Source organism: Poromitra crassiceps (assembly GCF_964638095.1).
Source record: "Poromitra crassiceps genome assembly, chromosome: 9".
Taxonomy (NCBI): domain Eukaryota; kingdom Metazoa; phylum Chordata; class Actinopteri; order Beryciformes; family Melamphaidae; genus Poromitra; species Poromitra crassiceps.
This window is the reverse complement of record NC_139630.1, coordinates 12,419,756-12,440,473: the sequence shown is the minus strand read 5'-3', so window position 1 is coordinate 12,440,473 and position 20,718 is coordinate 12,419,756. Positions and strand designations below refer to the sequence as shown.

Here is a 20,718-nt window from a genome sequence, read left to right as displayed (position 1 = left end):
TAGGCTCTGTCGGCCGCAGCCAAGGAGGATATAACGTCCGCAGCCTGAAGTCACGTTAAGTGAGTTGAATAGTGAATTGGATGTGTGATGCAAAGGACATTTATCATTAAGCCTACATCTTACAGCTTGTCGCCATCCTGTGCAGTGTTGGGCAAGTTACTTTCAAAATGTAATATACTACATATTACTAGTTACTTTCATTTGAAAGTAATAAGTTACTTTACAATATTACTGTCTGTGTAGAGTAACTTGTTACTTATGAGCCTACTTTTGCATTACTTTCACCAAAATAACTGCAGTAGCAGAATGACATCGCCGCCCCGGAACCATCCCGAATTTTTTTTTCAACCGCCTTGAAGTCAGTGTAAATGGTCCAAAATTCTAAATGTTATCCTTTTCCTTTGTTATTGTCATCTATAGTGGATATTTGCATAAAAACACACAATTTGATTAGGAATGATTTGTATCTTTATTTAAATATGTGCTTTGATTAAAAAAAAAAAAAAAATGTAACTTGAGTTACTTGACAAAGTAACTGGTATAATATTACTGAAAACTTACAATTAATACGTATGTATTACCGAGTTACTGCTAAAAGTAATATATTGCATGTAATATATTACTTTTGTAATGAGTGTACCCCCAACACTGATCCTGTGGTGTTCATGGGCGACTGAAGTAACAGTAGCTTACTAGTTACACAGACACTGTTGTAAATTGCTCATTTCAGGCTGGCCAGCACATTCATTTGGAAAAGCTGAACAGACAGTTTGACTGGAACTACTTAGTAGGTGTACATTATTATCAGAAAATAATGGACACCCTGCAGCCAGTCAGAATGGAGTCTTCCCCCAGACCATGGTATAATGTTACCTGACTGTTCTGCAGGTTAATGGCTCACAACAATACTGTTATTGTTGTCAAGAGTAGACAGACATTGTTATTCACTCTCTGCCAGTGTAACAAATACCTGTGTGTGTGTGTGTGTGTGTGTGTGTGTCTGTCTGTGTGTCTGTCTCTGTCTGTGTCTGTCTGTGTGTCTGTCTGTCTGTCTGTCTGTCTGTGTGTGTGTGTGTGTGTGTTGTTGGGGGCAGGGGGGGGGGTGATGGAGCAACACATTTTCAATTCAATAGATTGCCAGAGTCACACCCTCGACGACCACAATGGAAAGAAGTCATGGACTTTATTGTGTTTTAATTCCTTGACAATTGTAATTCTGCTGTATTGATTTTTATCTGTTCATTGTGTGTTTTTAATAACTGTCATACATAAATGCATTCATTCATTCACTTCCGGGTTGGGCATAGTATGCACCAAGTTTCCACCATTCATTTTAAATGTTTGCAAAAATAGTTGTACTTGGTCAAACCAAGCGATTCAGCTATGTTTCACTCAGACGGGAAGGGGGCTTAATTTCTTTTCTTTTGTTTTCTTTTAATTTCTTCTTTTTAGTTTTGGTCGGAGTGAAATGTGATATGGTCTGATCACTTCCTGGTTGAGCATGTGATATGGGCCGTTTCTCAATAAGCGTTCTTGTGTGTTCTTGCGTTCTTGTGTCCTTGTGAAACGTCATCAGTCGCAGCCCAAGTACTGTTCCAATACTAAAGTTCACATTTCGCCAAGAACGCTTAAAATTCCCGGATGTTCTCGACACGCCCACTTTACCGAGGATGCTCTGGTTGGTGACTTGTGTCAACTTGGCAAGGCAGATATCCCAGCATGCATTTCGGCATAAGCAGAGGCAGAACGCAGCAGAGAAGACGCCATAAGCTCCGGAAGGTTTTTTACAATTTAAAGTTTTATTTCATCACTAAATTAATTTCTGATGACTTTTGATGCCTACAAGCAGGGTAGTAGGTTTCAATAAGTGCCACTTTACGAACATTTATGGCGAAAAATGGCAAAAAGTTCCAGAGCACAATTGGCTGCATCTACATCAGCTGAGCTTTTTATTTGTGTAGTACTGCAGGCGGCCTCTGCGCTGGTATTGCGCAATACCCTCAAGAACGCATCGTCTCAAACTGCCAACAGCGTCATGTGTGCTTGTGACCTAGCAAGTTCATTCTTCCAAGAATGACTAGCAAGAACGTTCTCCCCAAGAACACAAGAACAAGAATGCATTCTTGGTATTGAGAAACGGCCATGGTCTGATCACTTCCTGGTTGAGCATGTGATATGGTCTGATGACTTCCTGGTTGAGCATGTGCTGATGTTTTCTTGCAGGATGCAGATGCTGTGTCTAACCTCATCCTGTCCTTGGTCTACTACTTCTGTAACCTCATGCCTCTCTCCAGAGGCTCCAGGTCAGTTCCCAGTTGAAATAGCCTCTAGGCATTATGTTGAAATCTTACCGTGCTTAAAAACCTACCATATCAATCACTTTATGACTACAATATGGGGACACCTCGGCATTCCGAAATGTCGGCACTCCGAAATACCGGCATTCCGACAAAATTGAGATCTGTCTCGCCATTGCGAAAGAACCCTCCCCCAGACCCTAACCCTAAACCTAACCTCTCCCACCCCCCACGCCTAAGCCTAACCTCCCCCAGAACCTAACCTCTCGGCGAAACATTTTTTGGAGATAAAAAAAGGGCCGCCTCTCCGAAAGCGAAATGATCGGAATGCCGACACTTCGGAATGGCGAGCTGACCCCCTACAATATACTGCCATCCAAAGCTGAACAAAGAATGCCAGTGGTTAGAGCATGTACCGTGAGCTGTAGTCCTGACGTTAGTTCTCACTTGCATGGAGCACATTTTACGCCAAACTCCATTCAAAAATCTGTCAGTTTAATGTCCTTGTCGGCAACGATACATGCCTGATGGAACAAGGAAGGCCTTTTATGAATGGTTAGGAGAGACTGTTGAATTTGGCATACATTCAACACACTGAGCAGCACCTATTTCCATCAAAAGTCCACCTTGGCTTTACTGGATCACCTGTCAGTTGTTTGGTGGGCGGGTGAGGGGAAAAGAGATAGATTTTTTTTTTTTTGGGGTAATTGGTCTGAAATTCCGAATCCAATTTATTTTATAATTTTTTTTACACTGCAAACGAACATGGTCCCGTTTGATCCGGACCGAGCCCACCTTTTTTCTCACGTCGCTAATAAACTTTATCTGCTAGATGAAACTGTCGGGAAATATCAGTCTCATTTCACATGGATACTAGAGTCAAGTGTTAAATGCCAGGTGTAAATCAAATGCAGATATGTCCTCTCTGGATGTGAAACATGTTGGGTATCAAACTGCAGATCTCCACCCAAACTATGATCATTTACGCCACTGATGAACCAAATCAAATCTTCTATATGTATTCATATCTGCCGCACTGCTAATGATTGAGTTTTACATTTGTTACAGACACTGCCTAGTCACTAGTGCCCGGATGGCCCGTATACAAGTGTGCTAATAGGACAAATCAGCGTGACATCACGACAACAGAAAAAGTACTGCCACTGCAGCAGAAACTAGTATGAAATAAAGCTGAAAAGCTGTGCCAAACAAACGTTAATATCTCAAAAACTTGACCTCACATTGCTTATATTTTGACATTGTAGCTAAAGGGTCTGATGTACAGTATGTATGTAGTGTGTTAAAGTTGTGGACTGTCGCAGTTTAAAATGCGTCAATTAATTTAGTAAAAAGTACAGCCTTCGGGAGAGTTCTAGAGGAGCGGTATTATTAGCATTAGCTCAGGAGGTAGAGCTGTCGCCTAGGAATCGGAAGGTTCCCGGTTCGAGGCTGGCTCCTCCGGTGTAGAGTGTCGAAGGGTCCTTGAGCAAGACACTGAACCCCTAACTGCTCCCGACGCTCAGTTAGCTCCCGACGAGCAGTTAGCGCCTTGCATGGCTGCAGACACCTCGGTGTGTGAATGGGTGAATGTGAGGTATTCATGTAAAAGCGCTTTGGGTAGTCGATAGACTATATATAAAATGTGCTCCATTTAACATTTCCTGGCTCCATAGGGTCCCGTTACAAAAAAACATTTTTGAAACAGTACAAAAGATCAATGAAAGCTGAATTAAGGTGATAGAGTCCTAAACTCGGTGACTCATTTAAGGTTTAATTGGCGTGTCTAGCTTAAAGTCTGAAGGAGCAGTTAGAGTTCAAAGAGAGCATGGTTTCACCATGAACCAACGGCAGTTGCAGCCGGACGTAGAGCCAATCAATTTGTTTCCCAACATGCTGATTGGTCTATACTGCCCCTGACCCTGTTGCTGCATGCTGATTGGTCCTATACTGCCCCTGACCCTGTTGCTGCTCTTCCCAGTGTGGTGGCCTACTCCGTGGTGATGGGGGCGCTGATGGCCAGTGGGAAAGAGGTGATCGGGAGGATCCCTAAAGGAAAGGTAAAGTCTTTGATATCGCTGAGGACACTGGCTAGTGAGGATAATCTGATCAGCTGCCACAGAAAGAAGCATGAATGTTATTTCATCACAGACACTTGGTCTTAAAGCCCCAATCAGTAAGATTTTTGACATTTTTTACTGTAATATAAGAGCTTTTTAGTTTTAGGACATGGTAGATTGACTTGTAATAGGGAGACTCTCGGCTTTATTTATCCCACATCGCCCTCCATTGGCCAGCACTGGGACTAAGCAGTTTGCTGCCAGCGTCCCGTGTCAATAAAAAAGAAAAAAAAAAAGGATGCGCGCATGTGCTGTACAGCGTAAGCGCTGTCTGCATGAAAGCAAGGAAGTAACTCGATTCGGATTTGCTACGAAAATTATGTTTCACGGAACTATGGATTATTATTTCATCACGTGGTGAGTACCCGATGTCACAACATGTACATAGAGCTTTCTGGCGCTGTGTTTTGTTGACTTTGAACGGCGATATCGTTATCGATACTAATGCACGCAGAGGGCGCAGTTGGAAAACTTACTGAATGGGGCTTTAAGTGTATTGTTCCCCCTCTACCATGAACACAATTTCAATATCGGCACAAAATTTCTGATATCAGCGGCTTCAATTAGAAAAGATCATGTGTCCTCAAAAACACTACAAATCCCCCCCCCCCCTCAGACAGCCTCTATGTTTCTCAAAGTGAAAACAAAGTTGTGAGGTGATGTAAGGTTCCCACGCAAGAATGCCCCCCCAACCCCCCCCCCCCTCTCAAAACACCGCAATCCAAAACTGAATTTCATTAGGCCTATTTAACAATTAGGAAATAATTAAGGTTACTACAGTAATTTAGTCTACTTTTGATTTTGATAGTTAGGCCTACATGTATCAATTTCAGCCCAATTATGGAAAATTCTGCAATATTCCATGTTTTACAGTTTTTTATTACCAAATTCCATGATTCCATCAGTTTTTTCAGAAATCATATGGCCCTACACTAGGGTCAAACCCTACTGTACATTAATCTACATTGTGGTTGGGATATGTAGTGGTGGTAGATGCAGATTCTGAAGCACTGATGCAGTCTTCTCTTGTGTGCTCTGGATTCAGCTGGTGGATTTTGAAGCCATGACAACACCCAGTCCAGACAGCTTCAGTAAAACAGCCAAGAGTTGGATGAACCTCAAGAGGTGAGAAGATCTTCAGACACAGTTGAAGATTGTCTTTATACTGAATAGGGATTTTGAAAATGATCTATTATTTTTGTCTTACCGTTAACCGATCGTTAACCGTTAACCGACAAGAATCAAACGTAACGTTACTATTTAGAATGCATTCCCCCGCTATATTGGCGCAACACTATTTGTGCCTCCCGACCTGTTCCCCTGGCGGGCGGAGCGTGTGTTTCAGAGGATGTACTGACTGTCACCAGGCTGCCAATGGACTCGTCCCTGACCACGTATTATGCTCTTATTCTGAAATAAACCAGTAGATATGCTGCTCTTATTCTGAAGTAAACCAGTAGATTGTGGTACCATTGTTTCCAGTAAATAAACCGGGGCAGCGCCACAATATTGGCACAGCCGGCACAACATAAGCAGTTAACAAATGCATAGAAATTGATCTAAATCGCTCTGTGTGCATCATATCATGTCTGTCATTTGGCGATGCAGTAAATGAGCTCTGTAACTCACCGTTGACAGTCCATCTCCCATTCTGAAAACGTCGGTAAAACATTTTATTACATAAAATTCCGAAATGTGTCGGAACGGACGTAACGGGTGTTGTAACAGTAAAGAGTAACTTGGTACTTTACTACTTTTCAACGGTGCTCAGCACTCGACACGCAGTGCAGAGACTTAGTTGAAGAGTTTTGACACGATGTGAAGACACCCAATGACATGGCATGTCTCACCTGCATGAGTTGTATTTAAGAAATAGATTGTAGGCCTATAGCCTATTTTTCTTTTACCATGCAACACACCTTTTTATTAGGCTACTTGAAAACAAGTAATGTTGTTTTTTTAACTGTTTAACTTATAGTATTAATCGGTCAAAATGCTTGTCGGTTAACAGTCAAACGGTTAACTGTTGACACTATAATACTGGACTCTCAGATGATGCTTTCGGGGTAATGCAGTGTTGGTGTGGACCCTCATCTGGTACATGTCTCCTCCTCCTCCCCCAGTTTACCGTCTTGGTACCAGAGTCTTCCGTCGGTAGCGGAGACCTTCCCCTCCACCAGAACCATGATCGAGGTCCTCAACACAGACTCCTCCTCGCACTGTCCAAAGAAGTCCTAACACACCTTCTACACTGGAGCGACGTCTGTCCTCGTCAAGTCTTAATGGAGCTTCTACACTGGGCAGAACCACGGGGCCGTCTTCTCCTGCAACGCAAACCAAGCTGGACCGCGCTTCCCCGAAGCATCTTTGGCACATAAGATCATCTGTATACGCTTTTGGGAAGTCAGGTCTCTCTCCTCCCTTTGCTGGGATGGAATTGAGAGGATATTGTTTTGAATGAAATTCAGAAGGTTCTGGTCCTCCAGAATCCTCTCAGGTCCCACCTAAGGCAGAGCCTGCTTCCTAATGTTCTGTCATCCTCCTTTAAAGGGGCACTTCACCAAAACGCAAAGCTTTGTTTTCCACATGATCTCACACATATCTGAAAACTAAACGGTTTTGCAGACATTCATTTAGTTGGACAGTTATTGAGAGCTTAATTGAGTTAGGTCGATGCTAGTGATGTCATCGGAAAACTACAACTCAGTGATTCAGTGCCTTCCGATGACATCACTGGCGTCAACTTAACTCGAAACAACTCAATAACTGTGAAACTAAATGAAAGTCTGCAAAGCTGATGACAGTTTTCGGGTATGTGTGACATCATGTGCAAAATAAATCAGCATTGTTTTTCGGTGAAGTGTGAAGGCTAACGTCACAGTACCAGGATTTTTGCATTGATGCCATTAGAGAGCCAAAGTGAACATCACTTCCTGCTTCAGCATGGCACCAGAGATTTTCATCCGCCATTTATTTTCCCATAGACATTTCGTAAAATGCTTATCAAAAATACTTTTACTTGGTCAAACCAAGCGATTCAGCTATATTTAGAATCGGAAGAGACCATAGAACATTTCACTCGGGCCTAACCCTAAACCCAAAAATATATATTTTCTGTAAATCCGCATTTTTCTTCTTTTTTTTTTGCATTTTGGTCAGAATGAAATGTTATGTGGTCTCTCCTGTTTCTAAATATAGCTGAACCATTGGGTTTGAACAAGTAAAAAACATTTTTATAAGCATTTTACGGAATGTCTATGGGAAAATAAACGGCAGGTGACAATCTCTGGGTAGCATGCCGAAGCAGGAAGTGACATTCACTTTGGCTCTCTATAGTAAGTGTAATATCTAAAAATTCAATACTGCTACAATACCAATACCAATACAATACAATACCAATACTGCTACAATACCAAGAAGCACCACTGAGGTGTTTTCATTCAGTCACGTTTCCACACTTGACCTGGATGGCTTTGTTGCAACTTTGTTTTGATGCCGGTTTGGTGTCGCGGAACACACATCTGGTGAACATATCGGAAGCGTCTCAAATTCAATATCGAATTCAGTCTCACGCAACAGTTGATTTGAAATTCTGGTTGTCGTGACAACCGCAGGCTAGTTTACAAGTCCAGAGAGAATAATGAAGGCGGGTATTTACACACACACACACACACACAGTAGTACAGTACCTCTCACACACACACACACACACAGTAGTACAGTACCTCTCACACACACACACACACACACACACACACACACACACACAGTAGTACAGTACCTCACACACACACACACACACACACAGTAGTACAGTACCTCACACACACACACACACACAGTAGTACAGTACCTCTCTGTGCTTCTAGGCTTTCAGACCTCCATGCCCAAAAGCCAAAGCACAAACTCCATCTCTTAAAGCGTCTGCATGTTGCTCAGTGATGTCTCAGTCCAGCCATGTTGCTCAGTGATGTCTCAGTCCAGCCATGTTGCTCAGTGATGTCTCAGTCCAGCCTTTCCCTTTTCATTTGGACTCTCCCCATTAACGTACACGGGAGACGTGCACACACGGATACCAGCTCGGGATACGTCTCTAAATGGCTCCACTTGTCAAATGTTGTTATTTAACATTCATGATTGCAATTGGCACTTTAAACTCAACTGTTTTATTTTTACCACCACCCCTTAATCTACACACACAGACGACACACAATCCAGTCTATTAGCAGAGACGAGACAACAGGGATTTTAAAGATATCAAACAAAAGCTTCAGGGAGATTCTATTCTACTTGGAATACTTGAACATAGAAAGGAAAAACGATAAGCACGCAGTCCTCTTTTATTTCCCCCCCCCCCCCTTGATATGTGGGAGTGTTAGTTCTCTTAAGCTGACCTTGATATGTGGGAGTGTTAGTTCTCTTAAGCTGACCTTGATATGTGGGAGTGTTAGTTCTCTTAAGCTGACCAATAGCGGCTCAGTGTGAAGTTGGCTTGACTGCTGAATTCGGTTAACAAGAGAACAAACCGTCAGAGATCGTGGAGAAGCACCGTTTAGTCCAGAAGATCCAATTTGGAGTGGACGTCACACAGGGTTATGGAACTGCAGCGTGGTAGCAGAACATCTGAGGAAACAAGTGAAACCGAAATGATGGAGATCCCCAGGATAAGGGGAAAAGATGTCTTGTGTTGTAGGACGCTGGGCTTTCCCACTAGGAATATGACGATGTGTGGCACTGCAGCTTTGGCGATGTAGTTGGATCCTAGACCCATCCTGACCGTGAGTACGGCTCAAGAAACCTCATTGTAAGGTAACCTGTCGCTGGCAAAGCTTTAAAATACGTGGAGGAGGCGTCCGGATCTTCCATATTTCTATGACAGCTGAACCGCTAGTTGTCACTTTCTGCAACCAGTTCCGCTCCGCCCACAAAATACGTCGTCGCTGTTTGCGAACATACGCCGGCGAGAAGCGAGCCCATGATATACGTGATAGACCGGTAGTTCATCCAATCGCCTGCCAGGTATTCTTTTGAAAGTGCCCGCCCTTTGAAACGGTTTCCCGAGCGACTCGCTCCCAGACGGTCATGTGAAAACAAACCATCTGGCAGCGTCTTGTCGTTCTGGAGCGATTTGGTTGAAAATGCTTAACTCGACTTGAAACTGCCACGATGGCCTTGTTTACGCCGCTGGCTAAAGTCTAAACTTTAGCCCTACGTCGTCGTCGTCTTTTTTTCCCCCAGACTCCGAGGGCTTGAAGGGCGGAGTTTGAAGATGGGTGGGGCCGGAGGTAGGGCCCTCCCACTTTATGCCCCTGGCCCACATTCATTTGATGTCGCGGGTGTAATGCCTCTTCTCCGACATCTCTGACTGCGGTTTCTTTTCTTGTAGAGCAGTGGCTCTCAACCTTTATTTACACAAAAGTACCACCTCACAAATTACCACCATTATGGAAGTGTGAGAGGGATGGAGCCCCACGTACCACCAGTGGTACCCGTACCACAGGTTGAGAACCACTGTTGTAGAGGATTCCTTGTTGTTCGGGGGGCGGAGGTTCTCCCATTGGTAGCACTCCTCTGGCTTGTTTTGAGTGGTTTCTTTTTGATTTTCACAATATTATCTTTGTCATTTCTGAACACATCTTAGAACAATATGCTCAGGAGCTCATTTCCAAACGTCTTAATCACACAATGCTATCTGTGTGTATCTTCACTTCCCTGTGTTTATGTGACTGAACGCAACACGTTGCGTCGAGCTTGCACTGGTCGCCAGGACCGTAAATGGTCAAACCGATAAACTGTTGACATCCCTTCGGAATCGCAGATAATATTGGCATATCTGGGCTATTATATTTGGCATTATCCTATCAAGAATATCCGTTTATCTGGATATGATGTTTGCATGCATCAGATTATTATAATATAAAGACAAAAAGTGTTTGTAAACCTGGCCATTGGTTTGTTAATGATTCCTCAAGGGGGCTATAAGCACAAGCAGGATAGTATTAGGCCACGGAATGATCTGAAAATAGTCATTCTTTTGAACAAATTTGAGCTGCCTATCATTTTTGACTGTAAATGGTGTAATTTAGAGGCCTTCGTTGAGAAAGACATCAATGAAAGCCATATCAATGCTGCAATTATAGCTCAATGCCCACAGTAAGACAATTTAGCCCATGAATCAGTCATATCCATGTCATATTTTATTCCCTACGTTTGTGACGTCAGCACGTCTGTGCTTTGCCCTATTTTATTTATTTTAGTATTTTTTCTTCTTCTTTGTCTGTAACTCGACACCATTGAAAATGAGGGCAACCTCGGTTGCTTCTTTCAGGGTTAATAAAGGCTTGAAATGAAATGAAGCAACGTCAACAGTCAGTATTGTTTGTTCTTTTTTTTTTTTTTTCTATCTTGCCCATATCCGATTGTGCTGACTGCTTTGTGTCTCATTTTCTTTCTTTTTGCACTGGGTGAACCAATCATGTTTAGGGGTGGGCGGGACGTGTCATCTGGAAGTTTAAAACTTGAAGTGGGAGGGGATTTTTATTGGATTGGCAATGTTCAGCAGCCAATAAAACTGATTGACAATTTTAAAGATCTGTGTGGTGGTTCTTACTCATTTTAATCTTTGTCCAATGAAACTCAACTGAGGTCCATTGTCTTTTCCAGCTCCATCACGCTCATCATAGCAATACACCAGAGGCTCCCAACCTTTTCCCACTCATGGCCCACTTGAAAATCTCAAAAATGTACGCGGCCCACATCCACTCTAAACGGTACAGATGCCAACTGTGTTCTCGGATCACTTTTTACACTATTTTAATGATAAAAGGAGCTGTCCATCAGTGCCACACAGAAATCAGAGACAAAAAGTGAGGAACTGTGTAATTGGTGAATAATTGATTACGAATTAAATAACTATCATTCAACTATACTGTATATACTGTAAAATTTAAATGATAGCTGTGTGTGTGTTTATAGGCTATATATGTGTGTGTGTGTGTGTGTGTATATACACACATACAGATCCTTTCCAAAGAATTAGAACATCATGGAAATACCATGGATAACCGTGGGCTTCAGCTGATTTTCAAGCAAAGACGATTCAAAAATTTGGCGGAGATTCAGAGGGAGTGGACTGAGGCTGGAGTCAGTCATAACTGAGAAGTAGCTGCTGATTTTCTTCACACTATTCAAATTTATTTAAATACTGTTTTGGGGGTTTTCTGGAGCTGTAGGCCAAAATTATGAAAAATGAAACAAATAAAGGCTAGAAATATTTAACTTTGTGTGTAATGAATCTATAATCTATGAAAGTTTCACTTTTTGAAAGGAATTATGGAAAAAAAACTAACTTTCCATGATATTAATTTTTTTTTAAAGGATCTATAGCCTATATATATATATATATATATATATAATGTATGTATATACAATCACATACCTCACCTAAGTTTGTATATAATTTAATGTACCCAGATAGCTTTCACCTGCGAATCCTAATGCTCACCACTAGGTGCCGCAGCTCCGTTAAGCTCCGTCCTGAAAGCCCACATGATGTTGTCATGTGATGTGTGTTGAGGGTCCCTGGCCTTGCTTGTAGTCTCCATGCTTGTTGGCCTGGCGTCATAGTGCGGTAGGTAGGTTAGCTGAGAGGCTTGTAGAGGCTGTAAGCATGGAGGATGTGTGCGTGTCAGAGGAGACTCTGACAGCTGCTCTGACTCTGTTGGTAGACTTAGGTCAGATCATCCTACAGACTGCCAAGCATGATGCACAAGGTAAGACTTGGCTTTGTATTTGTGTTGCGAAGCTCCATTAAAAAAATCTGGCAATATATAAATTGTCAGTTAACCAGAGATGGGAAGTAATTAAGTACAAATACTTTGTTGTTACTGTAAGGTGGATTTTCAGGTATCTATATTTTTCCTGATAACTTTTACAACACTTTACAATAAGGTAGGCTACACAAATAATATAGTAGTTTAGTAAACTAATGAGAAATTAACTTAGTTCATTAATGATTAGCTAATGGCCTTTAATCATTCATTAATTATTAGTTAAAGTCAGTTCGAGTATGGTTAATCATTAGTTAATGATTAGTTGTCAGTTCCTTAGTAGAGTAATTACTCATTAGGTAATGTTTAGTTAATTGTCAGTTTGTGAGTCTAGTAAATAATTATTAGGCTACCTGTCCATTAGTTACTCTTTTTGTGTACCCTATTGTAAAGTGTAATGTTGTAGGCTATGGGCTCTCATGATTATAATTTTTCTGCTTGCAAGTAAACCCAGGTTTGTAGATATTGGTCTGGCCCCAAAGCCAGTGGGGGGGTTTAGCAGAAGATGCAGAGCGGAAGAACCAATCAGCGACTGCACTGTGATTGACAGCGCAAGTTGGCCAATCAGGAACGCCACTAGCAATGCACTAACAAAACAATAATGGCCGCCTCCTTGCCTGATCGTCTCGAGAAGTAACGTCAGCGTTTGTCTAGTTTAAACAGCCATAAAGTGCAGTTATTGCAGAAATAGACTCAATAACAACAATTAAACAAGTAGAGGAGTATCGCCGCAACCGCGGAATTTCTCGGCGGAAAACATGTTTTTGCCATTCTCCAAGTGGATTTGGGTTTGACTGGGTTTGACTGGATCCGACGCTGATTGGCTGAAGGAGTTGTCTGTCAAGGCAACTACGCCCGGGCTGGTTACCTCAGTGGATCTAATCAGCTCTATGCTAAAACATTAACCTTGTTATAACCGATTACTAGGAATATAATAAATACATAAAACATTCTGTTAATACACGTGCATATCCATATCTTTATCATATAGGACGAATCAGCGCGCGTGACATCACTGCCACCCAAAAATGCGTAACCCTGCGGCAGTGAACTAGTAGGCCTATCGAGTTGTGCCAAACAAACGTTAATATCTCAAAAAGTATAAATCACATCGCTTATATTTTGACATTCTGAGTGAGAGCAGAATTAGCTCAAAAGTTTGATATATAATAATGTTGTGTTAAAGTTGTGTGAACTGTCGCAGTTTTTAAATTGTAAACACGGTCAGCCGGCTAGAGTCAGACGCTCAAACTCAGGCTCCATAGGGTTCCATTGCCGTTGCCACCCAGTGACGCGGTTTGTTTACTAAAACTGTGGGCCTCCCCTCAGACAAACCACCCCACCCCACCCACTCCCCACCTAGTTCACTTGCTTAGTTTCACTCAATTCAATTCGATTTACTCAGCAATTGAGTCAAGATAGCCTGATATTGCTGTTTGACATAACTACACCGAATAGCCTACAAAAAAAGGTCTGTCTGAAGGCATTCATTTGTTTCTTACTCTGGGACAAAAACAGCAACAACAACAAAAAAAAACACTTTAGCCAATCTCAGACTATCTCTAACCAAATCACACAAAAGTAGGCTATAAAGAGCCAAAGGCCCTTCCGGTCGGGGCCTACTGTAGCCTACATGCACCGGCGTCTGAAAAAATATGAATGGTGGTGAATGAGACAATATTTTTTTGATCCCATTTGAATTGTGCCATGAGGTACACATATGACATTTGTCGATTTAAAAGATAACGTTGAAAGTCACAGTTTGTCGTAAAACTTTTGCCCTATGTTTTATTCTTCTTCTTCTTCTTCTTCTTCTTCTTCTTCTTCTTCTTCTTCTTCTTCTTCTGCTTCTGCTTCTGCTTCTGCTTCTGCTTCTGCTTCTTTTTAGTCCCTACCCCTTTCCCTCAAGACGCTTTGCCTTTTGCCAGGTCGCCATTGTAAATAAGAATTTGTTGACTTGCTTGGTTAGATAAAGGTTACACACACACACACACACACACACATATATATTGTAGCGAATCAGCAGTACACATGCAGGGGTGAGCATTGGTAGTGTCTCGACTGCAGATAGGAACTGATGTGTGGGAGTGTTGTATTGGGGGAACACTATGCGGTGGGGATACTTCTGGAGTGAACTGAGCATGCGCGTCAGTCCACACACACTACTTGGAGGGAAAGCTGCTAGCTTTGAGCGTGACAACCGCTGAGAGTTGTAATATAACTAACTGTGAATAAAGACCCTTGTACCATCAAGAAGCCTCTGCCTCATGAGATAACGGATACGTTACAATATATATATATATACTGTATATATATATATATATATATATATATATATATATATAATTTATTTATATGTGGCCCGTTGAACAAAGGATAAACGCCTTGTGTTAGAAACAGTGATATAGACGGTTTTAACTTGACAACAAAAACATTCTAAATTGAACCCCCGCTCACTTCCTGTTGCAGTGTTTGCTATGGACATAAAAGGGAAAAAAACATTCAAGTGCAGGACTGACCATTCCGTGAAAACCGTCTATACAGCTGAGCGGCGAAAACAAAAGTAACGATGTCCAGTGAATATTTCTGCAGTTTGCCGAATGCTGAGAAAAAGGAAGTGCTGTGGGCTTGCGCTCTGGTGAAAACCGTCTATAACTACTCTTGCCTATTTAATTCCCCCCCAAAAGGGCCACTAGGAGGCTATTTGCACTTTGTCACTTCAGATAAGCACATGGCTCCTTATCACTTCAGATAAGCACATGGCACATGGAAGCAACCGGTCCTCGGCTTGCGCCTCGGACCGGTTCACGCTTCTCGCGTCGTCCCTTAAAAAGTGATAATGGACACCTCGAAGTGCATTAACCCGTTTTATACCATGGTCACTTGCCAACAAAACAAGACTATTCATTTATATTTTCATGTGTTTTGGAATCAAATTTTAGTTTTTATAACCTTGGAGATGATTTAAGAACCGCAGAGAAAATAGTCCCCTCGCTCAGACCGCAACATGGGACATGATGCTCACACGTGTTCAGAGGGCAGTTTTGTTACAGTCGGGATTCTGCCTCCATTTTGGCTCGCCCCCGCAGGGCGCAGCTCGCCCCCGCTCAGCTTGGAGAGGCACGTGCGTCACTTCATTTTCTTCTCAACTTACAAAAGTGCCATATTAACCCTTAATGGGGGTATAGAGCTCAAACTGCTCTCTTGATAACATTCTTGAAACTATGGCGTATTGATATGAATGGTGAACAGACCATTTGGCTGAACGACTTTACCAACTGTACATTATCACTTTTTAATGGACACTCTGCAGCCAATCAGAATCGAGTATTCACCCAGACCATGGTATAAATATATATGACCGTGACCCCCCAAAAAATATGTTTGGGGTCCGCGACCCCCACCGTCCGGTGATTTATTCAAATGTATTTAAAAATGTCCCCCCCCCACCCATTATATCTCCCGTGCAAATGATAGTGTAGTCATATAATAATTATATGACCACACTATATCCTTTGCACGAAAGATATAATGGAAAAAAAATCTAAAATATATATATATATATATATATATATATATATATATATATATATATATATATATATATACTGTATATATATATATATTATGCATACTATATCTAGTATGCTGTAACTCAACACTGTCTGCTTGCTGTGCATTGTTAAAGCAGGGTCAGGGTGATTAAGACAGCAGATTTACAGCCTCTGGTACTTGAAGTTGAGCAAGGCTCTGTTAGTTAATCCCAGTCATCATGCCCACTGCCAACACAGTGGCAGTCTAGTTAATCCCAGTCATGCTCACTGCCAACACAATGGCAGTCTTGCACAAGCCTGATCCACCACTAACCACGGCTCTCTGTTCTCACACAGCCTCCCTGGAAGAGTTTGTCCCCAGTAAAATCAGCACCTTATTTGGGCTCATGACCGCGGGGGCGGACTTCTACAAGAGGTGGGACTGCACTCAACAAGCTGCCCGACACCACAGCATATCACGCTTTCAATGGGGCGTTTTTGTGTTTGCCTCAAATCCTGTTTCAATGCTGTTGTATTCATGTCAGACTCACCCTGACATGAATACAACACTGAAGACAGTGCACTCCTCTTACAGGGATCACTTTGGGACGGGTCAAATTGAGCACTATAAGCGGATGGTCATTATACCAGTTTTCTTCTTTATTTCTTATGCAGATTACCATCTAATTAACATTTGCATATTAATTAAATGAATACAGTATACAGACAGACAGACAGACAGACAGACAGACAGACAGATAGATAGAGATGCGACAATCTCTCCATATACAGGCAGACATGCACCAAGTATCGTTGCTGCATCTCATTGGCTCATTTTTGGCACTTTCTAAGTGAAAAATAAAATGTAGTTTGAAACATTTTTCCATTGTTCTCATGTATGAGAAGACGCAGTATCATCACTGGAAGCAAACTCCTGATCACTATAAATGAATTATTCCATCAGCATGTGTATAGGAAGGATTCTGTACAAAGCTTTTTGACCCATATACTGTACGTGCCGGTCACTAATAACCATGATCACTGTAAGCGGATTCCAATTGTTGTCGAGTGGAATGGAATCATCATTCTTCTCCCGCATCAGCAACACCTCTATTGCCGAGAGTGTGAATGAAGGTGGGCAGCTTTGAGATAAAAACCATGAGATCAAAATAATAGCCGTACACATAGGCTATCTTTGCAAACGGGAGCAAAGAGACTGCCTCATGATAGAAATACAGAAATATAGAAATTCATAGTTGCAGAGCTCATGAGGACAGTGCCGGAACACAGACAGTCAAAGATGTTATATATGTGCAGAGGAACACAGCACCATGTTTTGGCTAGGAGCAGCGAGGAGAGGAGAGGAGAGGGGAAAAGCACCCAAGGCTGCCTACTGTATATCAGAGGATGCCCTGCTCAGGGCCAGAACAACAGATAGGCTGTTTGCCTATGTGTTATTAATATGCATTAATGAGTAATGATCTATGTGTAGCTGTCTGTCTGTCTGTCTGTCTGTCTGTCTGTCTGTCTGTCTGTCTGTCTAGATCAGACTTTGTGTGTATGCAATTATAATTAATAACTCATACCAATAACTCTGTGTATCTGCTTTATAGCTTATTGATTATGAAATAAAGCCAATGGAACTTACATTTCCTCTATCACCAATGTACTGTGTAAAGCTCACAATCAAAAATATACTGGATGTCAGCGTAAAATATCAGCTATTGGCACCTTCAGTCCAACGACATTCATATCATATCAGACTTTAAAAAAGAACTCCTGACGAATCTTGTCGTACTTTGCCACAAGACAAACTGCTGTCTGCCTGTTGTTGTTCAGTTAGGTGAGATTGTGATACGTGCTGCCATATTCAATCTAGCTGACTGTGCTGTGCTGTGTGTGTGCGTGCGTGTGTGTGCGTGCGCGTGCGTGTGTGTGCGTGCGTGCGCGTGCGTGTGTGTGCGCGTGTGTGTGTGTGCGTGTGTGTGTGTGTGTGTGTGTGCACTGTTGACCAGCATTGGGGTGAAGAAGAGGAGTGAGGCAGAGACCATTTGGCAGAAGTCTTACCAGTAAGTTTGGCTTTCATTTGATTTTTTTAGGGATGAAAATGGTCCAATTTAAAGTTATCAGCACAAAATATTGGCTGTTGGTCTTCAAAAACCTGTGTTGGTCGAACCCTAATTTTGCTGATAGCTGCTCAATAATGAATGTGACATGTTGCCTCTGTCTGATTAGTAATGAATGGAAACGTAAGCTACATCTAGCTTACGTTTCTTTAATGAGTCTCTGTGTTGTGTTCCAGCCGGCCAGCAGTGAGAGAGAAGGTGGACGACCTGCTGCAGTTGGAGGTTTGCACATGTTAAAGATGATGTTTTCTTGGCCATCCGGGTAGTGTAGCGGTAGAATCCCTGGCTACCAACACGAGGGTCGCAGGTTCGCGCCCCCGTGTTACCTTGGCTGGGCGTCCATACAGGCACGACTGGCTCTGCCTGCGCGTGGGAAGCCAGATTAAGGGCTTCTGTCCTGCTCGCTGCACTAGCGCCTCCTCTGGTCGGTCAGGGAGCATGCTCGGGGCGGAAGGGATCTGGTGGGAATAGCGTGATCCTCCCACGTGCTACGTCCTGCCGGTGAAGCTCAGCCCAGTCCCCGCTGTCAGGTGAAAAGAAGTGGCTGGCAACTGCGCATGTGTTGGAGGAAGCATGGTGCTAGTCTATGGCTCTCCCCAGATCGGCAGAGAGGGTGGAGCAGCGACCGCGAAAGCAGGGGGAAATTTGCCAAGTACAATTGCCGAGAAAATGGGGGAAATTCAGAAAAAATATTAAAATAAATTAGGGCTGTCAGCGTTAATCGTGCGTTAACGTGCGTCGATCATAACGCGTTATTTTTTTTTAATCGCGTTAATCGCATGCCGCTATTTTGTCCCTTCGTCGCAACCGTACTTGTAGTCAAGCCGTTCGGTTTCCTGTCTCCTGCTTGTGCAGGAGGCATGGAAGAGAACGACAGCAATACGTTTTTAAATGGCTCGTTTTACTTCCCAAATGGCAAGAGCCGTAGTTTGCACCTTGTGTAAAACGGAATTAAAATATCACCGAAGTACATCGAGTTTGAGGCGAGCGATCACCTAAAAGTAGCTAGCGGCCAGCTAGCTAGCGCGAGACTCCTCACTCATTCTTCCTTCAGAGTCTCAGATGCGCGGGTCCTCTAACCACTGGGAGGTCGGCTCCAATGGCTTCACGCGATATACACGTTATCAATACTTTAATTAGTTTAATGTTTAATGTCGCATGTTTAATAATTTAAACATGCGATACAAAGATGCGATTAATCGCGATTAACTATAGTTAATCGCACGATTAATCGCGATTAAGAAAATTAATCGTTTGACAGCCCTAAAATAAATATAGCCGCAAGCAGCAATACCAGGCGTTCAAGCCTTGAACAAATGCTTAAGAAAGAAGAAAAGCACTCAAGCAACTGATGACAGAAGAAGAATAGTCTTTCACTTCAGTGTAGACTAATGGAGAACCTTATAATAAACAAATAAACAAATTACATCACAACTGCCTGATGACATCACAGTCTGGCAATTGTGTGACATCACTTCCAGTTGAGGGACATCACTCGCCAGTGACTCGCACAAGATGGATTCGCCCAGGTTAACTGCTGACCTACAGGTGACAGGTGACTACAGTTGTGATGTCATCAGTGATGTCACTCAAGCAATTTTCTTCTTTAGTTAAAATTGGTTAAGTGGTGTCTATACAGACTTACTTTCTCGGGTGACATCACAGTTGGGCAATTGCAAATGCATTCAACTCACACACACACAACTGCCCGACTGATATCACGTCCCTCACGAATTGTGACTAAGATAAGATCACAGTTGCATGAATGACATCACATTTGAGCAATTGCAAATGCATTCAACATACACACACACAACTGCCGATCGAGTGACATCACTTCCAGGTGACCTCTTAGGTGACCACATCTTAGGTGACTACAGCACAACTACCTGATGACATCACAGTCGAGCAATTGCATGACGTCATTTCCAGTTGAGTGACATCACTTCACACGCTTGGGTGGGTTTGCCCAGGTCAACTGCTGACCCTGGAGGTGCATACGAGCAAAATCACGCATAGAAGCGGCTGCAACGCTTAAAAAGTATGAGAATGAAACAAAATATGTCTGGGGCATCTATAGGTGGAGGGAGGAGGGCTGGAGGACTTATGGTTAACATTAACATCGTCCCTATAGGTAGGGCATCTATTAACCACCAATATCTGTCATTGGGCCAGATATTGGCCCAATGATATTGATGGTGATGGTGATGTCACGCCCTTTGACACATTCAGCCTACGAGTCAAGGGATGGCATCCACTATTTAAAAATCATAGTAAAATGCTTATAAAAAATCGTTTTACTTGGTCAAACCAAGTGATTCAGGTATATTTAGAATCAGAGAGACCATATAACATTTCACTCGGACCAAGACTAAAACATCTTTTATTTTTTAAGATTTTTTAAGATTTTTTTTTTTTAGTTTTGGTCTGAGTGAAAGGTTCTAGGATCTCTCCTGATTCTAAATATAGCCGAATCGCTTAGTTTGACCAAGTAAAACTATTTTTAAAGCATTTTATGAAATGTAGATGTTAAATTCTTCTATAAGCATCAAGAAGCTCCCCTTTTTCTATTTAATGAAATGTAGATGGCGAATGAAATCCCTCGTATACTTAACGCAGAATAGGGTGTGACTTTGGCACTATTGTTTCTAGAATGTTCAAATTCTCCTCCAGACATTTATGATGTTGCACCACAACGTGCCTATTTCACATGCAGCAAAAGCAGCCATTTTGTGTCAAAAATGCAGGAAGTAACATGATATAAAGATGAAAGCTCATGCTGTTGAAATAAATTGCATAATATACAATTTAGATCA

General features: G+C 42.3%; 2 protein-coding genes across 2 annotated transcripts in view; both read left to right on the top strand.

Annotated features, from left to right (window-relative positions):
- ttc13 (tetratricopeptide repeat domain 13) overlaps positions 1 to 20,718 on the top strand; it is a gene marked incomplete at its 5' end in the record, with an annotated part of 122,543 nt that overhangs the window by 38,764 nt on the left and 63,061 nt on the right. Inside the window, 4 exons of the mRNA XM_083643783.1 lie at positions 2,224 to 2,303; positions 4,276 to 4,354; positions 5,460 to 5,539; positions 6,538 to 7,568. Of these exons, the coding sequence (XP_083499909.1) occupies positions 2,224 to 2,303; positions 4,276 to 4,354; positions 5,460 to 5,539; positions 6,538 to 6,652 (354 nt within the window). The 3' untranslated portion in view covers positions 6,653 to 7,568. The remainder of the gene's footprint in view (positions 1 to 2,223; positions 2,304 to 4,275; positions 4,355 to 5,459; positions 5,540 to 6,537; positions 7,569 to 20,718) is intronic.
- The window catches only part of selenol (selenoprotein L), a 29,836-nt gene continuing 21,172 nt past the window's right edge, over positions 12,055 to 20,718 (top strand). The window contains exons 1-4 of the mRNA XM_083642675.1: positions 12,055 to 12,186; positions 16,134 to 16,212; positions 17,792 to 17,845; positions 18,079 to 18,124. Of these exons, the coding sequence (XP_083498801.1) occupies positions 12,084 to 12,186; positions 16,134 to 16,212; positions 17,792 to 17,845; positions 18,079 to 18,124 (282 nt within the window). The 5' untranslated portion in view covers positions 12,055 to 12,083. The remainder of the gene's footprint in view (positions 12,187 to 16,133; positions 16,213 to 17,791; positions 17,846 to 18,078; positions 18,125 to 20,718) is intronic.